This window comes from Pterocles gutturalis, unplaced genomic scaffold (genome assembly GCF_000699245.1).
Source record: "Pterocles gutturalis isolate BGI_N339 unplaced genomic scaffold, ASM69924v1 scaffold24196, whole genome shotgun sequence".
Lineage (NCBI taxonomy): Eukaryota > Metazoa > Chordata > Aves > Pterocliformes > Pteroclidae > Pterocles > Pterocles gutturalis.
In genome coordinates, this window is record NW_010101048.1 from 1,670 (window position 1) to 13,061 (window position 11,392).

Here is an 11,392-nt window from a genome sequence, read left to right on the forward strand (position 1 = left end):
CATTTTAAATTATACCGTACGGGTCAGAATGTCTTTCTTACAGGGATTGTAATGGACCAACGCCTCCTCTATGCAGATTTTTAATGTGTGTGTGAGTGTTCAGTGCTGTGATATTGTATTTGAAGCACTGTTGCCGTCTTTGTTGCTATCCTCATAGGAAGCTACACGGAACTGCTGTTGTATATAAAATATACATATATAAATATGGTTGAAATAACTTGATATATTCTAAAATGAAATATAGGGGGTGCAGTCATCCTTGGTTTTTGCCTTATATATAAATAATTTTAATAGAGCAGCAAGCTTTTTTATTATTATTGTTTGAGCTAACTAAATGCAATCATGCTGAAATAAATTATATTCAACATCACAAGTTTTGAAGAACATGTTGAGCTATCTCTTTGACAGCAGAAAGTGCTTCTAAGCAAGTTGGTTTAATTTCTTGAGGAGGAAGCAAAAATCCGTAAGTTCCTGTGTCCCGAAGCTCAATGGTAAAAGAGTATTTAATGCCAAGATCGTAAGCCCAGTCATCTGATCCTCCAGGAGCTAAATCTATGTGAAGAAGGGAAAATACATAACAGTCACCTGAAACCAGAGCTTTAGTTTTCTGTTCAGAAGCTGTTTTCTGATGCTAGTAAGGGTATGCTATCAAGTCTGTTGCAGTAAAAATCGTACTTACAAATTGTTTGTGCACCAGGACCAGGTCTATAGGTTTTCTTTGTTGTCCTCTTTATAGCTTTAGCTGCTTTCTTCGCCAGACTTTCCTGTAATTAAATAAAACATTATTATCTTTATAGCCTTGTGATAACAGTTAATATTTATGCAGTTAGGATTTATTTACATTGTGCTCTGTATTAGTTAAATACTCTTCTAAAGGCTCTAGAAAACCTGCAGAATGTGGTTAAAATTTTCAGCATATGCCCATGCTACAGATTGCATTTCTGCTGTAGCTAGGTAAAAAGTATAGGTGGGACCTTACCACCCACTTCATCAAGCCATTTGTTCCCACTTGTCTTGGATTTTTCCTTTTCCACCACAGTATGTAAGTCACTGTTAATTTATGTAGTATTGACAAAAACAGCAGAAAAATATTTTAGTTGGGGGAATTCTACTCTTAAGTAATGAAGAAGAGTTAAATGCCTATAATTAGTGCATCTCTTTCTGCTTTACAGGAAAGGAATCACAAATGCATTATTACTGTTTACTCACAGCTGTTTTTTTTTAATGCAGTATATAAAATAGTTTGCTTCAGGAAATTAAACAGTAACTAAGACAGCACAAGAATACATGTTGTTTGGGGTTCATTTGTTCTGTATTTACATTACTGGATGTTTTTCATTTCCTCTTCTGAACACACTGTCCCTAGACACCAATGCAAGTGCTACATTGCACTGTCTGGGGTTTTGGCTAACAAAGTAGGATGCTTCCAATGCATTAATTGTTTACTTTTTGCAGTCCTCTTATCTGTACATCTATTTTTTAAAATAAAATGTTTTTAAAAATATAGTTTTTAAAAGTACAATGTGTTAAGTGAGGAAGATGTATGAGCTTGAAAAGCAGTAGCAATGGCAGCAGTAAATGGATTGTTGCCCATGTCTGCAAATGTCTTTATAAACTTTCTTACTGTCTGTCCTTATGTGATGTACTATATTAAATGACCTGTCCACCTCAGACATGCACTGTTTTCCCATATGGCAAATCCCAAAACCTGAAAACCTGCTTTCTGGTCCCCTTTACATAATTTCTGATCCTTTCTTACTGCTGGGAAGGAGCCCTTGCTGCAAATAAAAGAATTCGTTGCCTCAGCAGTTGGAATTTAGGAAACACCAGAAGTGGGCTAGGAAGCGTAGGAAAGGGAGTTCCCTGATCTGGGGAACTTATGTCTTTACATAAAAAAAAATATTATTAAGCTGTTCACATACTCCTATGGCTTAATTACTCTGTTTTAGCAAATCAATTTTAGCCTGGATATCCTTTGCAGATCCAGACAAACCCGGAGTTTTATGTTCAGTGGGAAAATGCGGCAGCTACTTTTTCTGTTTTGGACTCTGTCTGTCTTTTAGGAGTTTTTACGATGTGATTTGGTGGCTCAAGAATGTAAAATTCTACATAAGCAGGATATGTTTTCCATCCTACAACTAGCACCATTTTAAATAAGTATCCCTAGCAAAACACTTTAATAAAAATAGCAAGTATCCACCGGAATACCTCAGTGCTCGGGTATGTGGAGAGTATTTTTCAGTTACACACCCACGTAATTTCAGAGTTTGTGTAAACTATACAACATAATCAGGAATTCACACTAATATAATTTCAAGGTGTCAAAAAAAACAAGACAGCTCTTTTATCAGCAGCTTCAACATATCAGGGCTTGTTGATGTGTTATCAATCTGGAATAAATATTTTCATTTTTTATGGTCTTCAGAAGAGGCTTGCTGACTTACACATTGCTAGACCAGCCCAGACTTCTTTATTATAAGCTTTTAATATCTTCAGTCCTTAACATTAAGAGAAATCTCATTTCCTAATTCTTGATCCTCAGAGCACTGTGACTGCCTCATTACAAGCCTAACCAAGCAGGGTAAGAAGTTCTGAAATGAATGTGAAACATTCAGGAGATGGGAAGACTTACCAGCTCATCATGGTCTTTACTTTTATCCATAGTGTAAGAATATGGAAACAATACCAACTGGGAGTAAGAGTGCATGGTTATGTATGCTTTAATGATGTCCTTGTGATCTCTGACAAAGCGAGCCACTGCTTTCACTTCAGGTTCAGACTCTGGGTAGGGACCACAGTATATCTCCTGACATTCATAGGGAGATGCTCCTTTTCCTGTAACAAAAGTGTGCACAATGTTACTCTTTAGCTTCTTCCCGTCTGCATTTCTGTTCATCTAGTGAAAGAGCAGGGTGTGATGCTAACACACAAGAAACTGTGGACTCCACCGTGCTATGGAAAGAACTCTCATTCTTGCAGAAATCAGTGCAAGCCCACTGGGATTTCTCACCCACTATTGAAAAAAAAATGGAGAAAGTGAAGGAAAATGTGATTCAAAGACTGGATAAAAAGTCTTAGAGGAGAGGATGAAAATGCTCCATTTCTTTAAATTAATCAAGAACAAGATCGTGAGATCCCTTCTTAAAAATCTAGAAGTGCTACAGGAAAAAGGCAGTTCTGAGTGATTATCTCAGGGGAAGGCCAACTGCCAACTGGAAGTCAAAGAAGCACAAATCAAATTGAAAATAATGTACCAGGTTTTTAAGAATGAGAAAAACTAGGCACTGGAACAAATTACCAAGAAGACAGCTAATATTCACCATTTTTGCTGTCTTCAGAATGAGACCAAATAACTTTCTGAAATCAGCTAGGATCTTTAGTGTTAAATGTCAGCTCTTTGTATTTTAATAAATGTTGTAAATTTTCCCCTTTGCTACTCTCTGTATTTTAAACAAGCATTTTGTCCTTAAATCTTATGCAGAAGTAGAGCTCACTGAGTACTTTAACACCCACAAGGCTTTCTTCATCGCTGGGCATTGGGACACTTCAACAGATGTCCATTTTTCAGAAATCAGTAATGCCAGTTACATCTGCAGAGTAGCAGCCCTCTAGAAGCAATGCAACCTCTTATCATATGATGCAGGGGAGACAGAAGCATCTTCTGGTGACAGTAATATATAGGGAAGATCTATAGCACGCCACAAAGTAGTGAGGAGCATAACTGGACCGCCAAAACACATAAAAATTCATATATATATATTTATATGTTTAAGTTAATTAAAAGTTGCGAGGTGTATTTGGGTGAAATATAATTGTGATAGAAGGACTAGGCTATATGGTGGCACCTGGATGTTGATGTTAAGAATAAACCTGTATTTTCGTACATGTTCCACTGATACTGCAAGCCCCTTTATAATACCAGTGGCTGAAGATAAATCCTAGTGTGATCTACAACCAAATATGACACAGCAGAAGAAGCGGCAATAATACAGTGAAGAGAGCAGGCTATGGGGGAGAAGTGCGGACAGAGACACTGAGTCTGGGAGATGCAGACTGGGAGGTCAGAAAAAAGAATACTGGGGTAGAGAGGACTGTGGTATGTTTTGTGTTCTGGGATATGTGTATAATTCTTAATGTTGCTGAATTAAGGGGAATTTCACAGACAGTCCATGAAAATTCGTGCACATGGACATACATTTCTCAGCATCTATGCGAAATCATGAAGAAGTGGCAAAGTGAGAATGTTAAGTTTTGCACTGTTCTGTTTTGCACAGAAGTGAGTACTGTTTGAGGAGAAAGGCAATGAAGAATCTGTTGGCCAGTAGTCTTGGATTAATGTTCTGTCTGCTTTCCTTAATCCTTGGTCATACTGAGAATAGCCAGCTAAGGAAACAATATGGAAAACATGGAGAAAAATTTAAGTGCAAGTTCCAGGTAAATTTAGTTCCAAGTGAGTGCATTCCTTTTAGTGGAGTAATTTTCCTTTTTATTAGTATAAAAGAGAAGTGTAATGTATTATTGCATTTAGTATATTTTTCTCTTCGTAAAAACTCTGGGGGCTTTATACCTGTTCATGAAGTTGTTTATCTGGGCAGATGAAGAAAAGATAAATGCAGCGGTACAGCTCTGATTAAATGTATAGATATAAAACCTGCAATTTTGTGGTGGCACAAAGTGTATTCACAAGCAGATCTGAAGCCAGTACAAATCTGAGCACTTGACACCCCTGGCAAGAAGTCTTCTCTGTTTCAAAGTATGCAAATAAAGATTGAATTGCAGGTTCCCATGAATTTGTTGTAATTTCCTGGGAACAAAATTGTGTTATTGTATTCAAATTGACACACCTAATTACAACACTATTATAAAGCGCTAAAACTCCAACCTGGTTCTTCTGAGGATCCTTTTGAACTCCTGGTGTTTTCACAACTACAGAAATAATAGAGATTCTACAGTTACTATGTTCTGGACCAAAGCTCTCCAACAATTGCTATTAATTGCTAAGCAAAGATGTATCTGATTCAGTAGAAGCAATATTTTTATGCTAATTAGAAAAACAGGATGTTGTTTTCCAGCATTTAACTGGCTGCATAACTAAAAGGAGTAGTTACCTAGAGAGATCCTTACAGTCATGTGCTTAAGTTATCGTAAGCACCTGACTTCGGTGCTTAGATTTTTACAAATATTTTTTTCTCTCCAATGACCCTGCAAGGTGCTGAGACTTCTCTCTTCTTTGTTTTCAATCATATCTAAGAGAAGAACATAGCATGGCTGAAAACAGTATGAATAGTTCTCTACTTACTCAAGTAAGATGTTCTGCTTTTGCCTACTGTACATTTTGTCCAAAGACTTCTTTAGAGAAGAAGCATTTTCTAATCCACCTGTATTCTTCTGCTCTTTTTAAAGCATTTCTCTGCTTTAGTTGTTCACCACCAAAAGTGCTTGACAAGTGAAATGCAGTACATTACATAATATTTCCCTGAAACTAATATCTGTATCACATAGTTTTTTGCTGTTATTTCTTCAGGCTTCTCCAAGTTCTGGTTTTATGATCTATTTATATTGAATATGGCTTTTAAATCTAAGTATTTGGTCCCCATCTTCTTATTTTTTTGCCTGGAAAAAAAAAAGTGTGGCATCAGAGGATGCCACAACAAAAATATCTGTGTCCCAAGCAAGAAGTATCTCAAGCTGGGGAAGTGTTCACTGCTTCATAGCAGATATTCAGCTGCATTTGTCTTGATATCAACTTTGTGAAATAGTAAATGAAAATATTTTCAAAAGAAAGAATTTTAAAGGCTAAAAGTGAGGCAGGGGTATAATAGGAAGGAAATGACGTCATACCACACCAGTGTGCATCAAAATTCCTGTTCATGTCTGTACCAATGCACTTGCTGTTACTGTGTGATGAACGGCTCTTTCTCCACAGTCGATTCTATGGGAAGAGACAGACAAGCTATGTTCAGGGGAAAAAGTGAAAAAAAATGGTGTACCATGTCACTGGTTAGTTAAATGTGACTTTCCACTTGTACTTCTACAGGTCATGTGCCAATGAAGAGGCAAAAGACCAAGGAAGGTTATAAAATCACAATCTGATTGCCAGCAAGGCAATGATGATGTTGGGTAGGATATGAAGTAGTCACATGTGGTCTGATTTCAATGGATTTGGACTGTGGAAGGAAGGGAGAGGGCATACTGTTCGGTCAGGTATGTGAGTTTAGGGGTCCAGATCCAACCTGTCTGTAGGCATTTTACTGACAGCACGTGGAAAGTTGGAAATTTGGTGTGCAGCTGTTGAGATGCATATGTGTAGTTATCCAAATGTAAGCCAAGCTGGGTTGGAGATTGAGTAAGTAAAAGAGTGGGGGAGATTTTTTTTTTTTAACTAGAGTGAAGGATCTAAAAGTCAAAAAACCATCTCAACAACTCAGAATTTCCAACCAATAAATAAAATCCTGGATAAAAAATATCTGCTGTACCTTCATTTATCTCAAACAAAAAGTACTCAGAGAATGGGGCTGCCTCGCAGGAGGAAGGACTGAATTATTAGCTATGCTCTGTCTGATGCAGCACGCTATTCGGCTTGTGCTGGATTGTACCAGTATTTGTAACCCTGCTGCTGAAGGCTGACACAGGTGTTCCCTGACATCTGGAAGTATTAAAATCCCAGGATGAGATTCTGTCATTTCCAAATGCATTTCCAGCAGCTTGGAAGACCCAAAGGTACTGTGTGTCAAATGCCAATTAGTTGCAGTATTTGTTGTGGTTTAAATAGGGCACAGATGCAGAAATCCCAAGCACAGATTAAGAGTCTGGACCATGCAGTTCCAGGATGGAAATTATGCCCTAAACATGCACATTGACGGTTCCCATAAATAGCACATCAGTATGTTCCACAGCCTGTCAAAAAAGCTCTACATACAGAGGGATGGCTCCACGTGTACTCGTAGCCATCCACATTCATCACAGGCATGACATAGAAATCAAAGTGATCCAGAAGTGTTGTCATGGTCTGATCTCTTTCACGCCAATGGATTGCCTGTAAAGCACAGGGGAAACTTATTAAAAGCGTTTGTAATAGTGGTTTTCTTACCTTCCTAGAAAGGCACCCGATGGCATGTGTAAAATAATTGTGCAATTATCTGACCAGTCTACCTCCTAATACAGGCACATCACATCACAGAAATTGCCAAATAGCAAAGTAGCTCTTTGGTTAGAAGTGCCAGAAAAAGGGTGGGTATCAAACTGATACAGTCAGTCAGATACACAGTCTTTTAATGTTAATGGGTGGTCATGAGAGAGAATTGAACCCTATTAATAGGAAGGTTTGAGCTTTTGCTGCTTTTATAAATGATAGGAACCCCAAATACCCCAAAGTAGCATAAAATAAAGCAAGCCACAAAATAACAAGTAGCATTTCAAGTGTCTGCTGTACATAACATTATTTCTTCTGGTTGCATTATGAGCTCAATGCACTTGTATGCTGAGAGCTAGTAAGAGCTACATTGCTAATTTCGCCTCACAGCCTATTTTGAAGGCTTTAGTGATACCTAACTTGGTTGTTGGTCCATGACACAGGGATAAATTTTAACCTAGATAAGTGGCTTTGTTACTATCAGGATAGACTGAGTCCTTAATCATATTTTTTTTTTCTTTATGCCTTACTTAAACCACCTTCTTTCATTTTAAATCCTTCCTAGTTTTCCTCAGGCAATGGACTTTCTCTGACTAAATTAGAAATGTAATTCTTTCAACAAAAGAAAATGACAAAATTAAATTATAAAGAATTATAAAGAATGCCTAGGATTTGCTAGAGAGAGCTAGTGATTTTAATTTGTGTGTGCAGATGTGTAATAATGGATTTTCAAATATTACTTCATGAAGTGATATATAAATAAAATTTGATTTTAAAAGACATAAATTAGATCAAGGCAATGAAGAACCTAAATGTTCAGCTTGTTACTTCTGAAAAATGCTGCAGGGACATGTCACTGGCAAAGTGACAGCACAGCTGGTAATTTTTTGGAGCAGCATGAAAAGGGCAAACACATTTCTCTCCAATGGAACTATGAAGGCTGGGACTATCAGTGGGTCACAAGGTACATGCAGCTGTATCTCTCCCTAACTCCTGTAATCTCCTTTCAACTGTTATAGTCATTGAGGTTTTATAGTTGTGACTGAGGACAGAAATAAACACTATTATTGTTATTATTATCAACACCATCATGATCATCATCATCATCATTATTAGTTCCTTCATGGCCAAACTGTAATTCATGTTTCAAGGACTCATCTCTGTTGTTTTTCTGGCTACAGTACTGGTGATGGTGAAGTCTCGGTCTCATCTAGCTTATTTTTGCTGTGGACTTTGCTGTTATGAAAAAGTGACAATAAACAATATCTCAGGACATTGAATGAACAAGCTGGGCAACCTTGTCTGGGCCAGAAAGGCCTTTTTCCTGGTCCATACTAAGAACTGGGCCAGCAGCTCAGCATGATGAGTTGAGCAAAGATACCCTAAATTCAAAAAGACCAAGGCAATGTATGTTAAGATCCAGGTGTAAACCATGGATGTTGTATCTTTTGGTGTACCTTTGTTCACTCTCCTAAGCAGTGTAGATATTAAAGATAATAAAGATCAGATGTGACCATCAGTCTGTGGCTCCACATCAAGGCTCCTTAGGCTAAGCCCATACTACAGTCTCATCCCATCAGTGATTTACTGGTTTCCATGAACTGGTTCTGTGTGTGTGGCTGGCAGTTGCTGGTCAGAAGGTTTGAAATGACAGTGTCTCTAGCAGGGATGGTACCTTCAGAAGAAGGTGGCTTGTGTGGCCTCGTTCTCTGAATGAGGCAGATCCAGAAAAAAACAGGAACATGAATAGAAAATGCAGCGGCAGGAGGCAGAGGAGCAGTAGCAGCAGGCACAGCAGCAGGTGACACATCAAGCAAGTTCTAAGTAGAGATTGCTAGTGTGCATGCTGGTGTGGAGCTATGCCATGACAGGAGCAGGCACATGTGGGGTACCTGTTGCTCTAGGGAGGCATGTAGGGAAGAACCAAGGGTTGCAGGACAGCTTGAGCTCACTCTGGGTGTCCTCTGATCTATTCCAGGCAGTGTCCGCTGGAGTAACATGGGCATGAGCCACCATGTGCTGCATGACCCAGAACCAAGATAATTCCTTGGATCTGTGTGGCAGTATAGACATAGCCCTAGTAGGTTACCAAATACTTGCTTTTCCTGACATACCATTTCCATTCCTGACCATTCATAATTGCAAACGTCTCTATTGAATTTGCTGCACATTCTTTGAAGTTTCTTTCATGCTTGAGAATGTGTCTGAGCTCTCTTGCATTTGATCCATATGACTTTCTGTCTCTCTCACACACACAAACCCTACTGACATACACATACATGCAGCTTAGACACAAATCTCATGTGTTGGTGTTGTGGAAGTAAATAGATTAAGACTTTATGGAGCTTAGAGCGCACTTGGACAGAGAAGGTAAATGGCATCAAGATTTTTTGCTTTGCTTTGAAAACAGTGATCAGGTGTGATTATCTACTCACATGGCCTATGAACCACAGGCAAAAAGCAGGAGAAATCCATTCTCTAGCATGGATCCCACAGTCAATCCATATGGCATTTTTGGATATTTCCTGGCTTTTAGAAAGCTGAGAAAAGAGAAATTGTATTAAAATGTCACTGTTTTAAAGTGTACCACATAAAAGTGTAAGTGAAAATGGTAACCAAGACAGAAGAAGCATTTGTCTTGTAGGGAGAGCTTAGACTGATCCTTGGCCAGGATACTGCTCTCAGTTACATTCGCGTGCAGTCAGAGAGCCACATTCAGACTGCTTGCAGTAAGCTCCTAACGTAGACACCAAGATTGCAGCAAGACCTGAGGTCAAAGGAACAGATCGCCACCTATGCATGGCAACAAACTAGATTGGCTTCGTAGTCAACAGAGAAGGGTATCCACCATGACAGTATTTCACGCCTTTGGATGCTGGTGTAGATGTGAGAACTTCTTTGTGACCCAGCAAGGAAGCTAATGTGGTCAAATAAATGCCTTTGCAAAGGTGATGCACCTTACTAGAAGAACTTAGGAAACTTCTAAAAACCTCAAAAATATGCATATAAGTACAGATTTAAGAAAGTGTTACGGCCAAAACCGATCACCTTACATTAGTACTGGGAAAGTTTTTGCAGTAAGTCACAGCTGTACCTTCAGAACATAAAGAGGTCGTTTTTCATATGATGATCCAATATATATTTTCTGGAGGAGGTCAGAATGGACTTTCACTACTTCTTCCATCCAGTGATATATCTGCAAGGATAAATAGATCTTCTAGTAAATAGATCTTCCCCCTGTCATTTTCCTTCATCCCTGAAAGTTATCTAGACTTAGACTCATTCTTCTTCCCAAAATCCTTCCTATTTAGCTGATGGGAAAGAAAAACTAGCAATTCAGCCCACTTACCACTTGCCTGACTGTAATTTTTCTTAAACAGTATGGTACAGTCACAATACCATCCAAATATAGCCCTGAAATTCCTCTTTAGTTCTATTTGGTTAAATTATTTTTAATTTAATGTTCTAAATATTTATATGTTGTTTTGCGACTTCATTTTTCTTCTGTATTGACTGAATTTGAATGGCAGTTTGAGACAATACATGTATGAGATATTTTGTGTGGTATTTCTTTCTTTATGAAGGCATTCAGTAAATAATACTCTCAGTGTTTGAGCAATACAATGGTAATTATTTACCTGTTGATGACTTTTTTCCCTGTCTCCTTTCTCAACCATGAGACAAATTTCACCCCTTGAATCTACAGAGGATTACAACAAAAATATCTTACTTCTTTCATTGAATGGTAGTTTTCATAATATGATGAAGATCTGCGTGGGCTGGCTGTGTCATTGATAGTCTGTTTTTCAATAAGTCCCTGAACATCTCCCATTGAGACTCTGAATCAAACAAAGAAAGAGCACAACCTCCTGTTAGATAAATGACAAACAACTTCACAGAAACATTCATGACAAGAAATAAAAAATACATACTTGTGTTGGATGGTCAGTTGCCTTAACTGAGCCTTTATGGTATTTGTGCTGGATGCCCTGACGTAGAAATGGACTTCTCTGTCCTTCCTGATATTTTCAACCACAACAGGTTGCCAGAGAATGACCTGAAAAGTTTAGAAAAACATTTTATTTGTTTTACCAAGGAAAGAAAAAAAAAAAACATTTAATAAGTATTTTGAAAATAATCGAAGAATATATTTTCAGTTTAAGATGCCACTTGTAACAAGCAGGGTAATGTTCCCTGTGTTGTGTTAGAGCATTCTAACACAACAGGTGTTAGCCGGTAACGAGCGGTGTCCCCCAAGGG

General features: G+C 38.2%; 1 protein-coding gene across 1 annotated transcript; it reads right to left on the reverse strand.

The window, feature by feature from the left end:
- Positions 1 to 294: 294 nt before the first annotated feature.
- On the reverse strand, positions 295 to 11,195 carry CPB2 (carboxypeptidase B2 (plasma); the record flags this gene model as incomplete). Its single annotated transcript, XM_010082029.1, has 9 exons — positions 295 to 552; positions 680 to 764; positions 2,633 to 2,835; positions 5,842 to 5,932; positions 6,920 to 7,036; positions 9,568 to 9,672; positions 10,227 to 10,328; positions 10,863 to 10,971; positions 11,065 to 11,195. Coding segments are annotated over 9 exons (1,128 nt in total), but the record flags the coding sequence as incomplete, so codon positions are not given.
- Between the last annotated feature and the right edge of the window lie 197 nt (positions 11,196 to 11,392).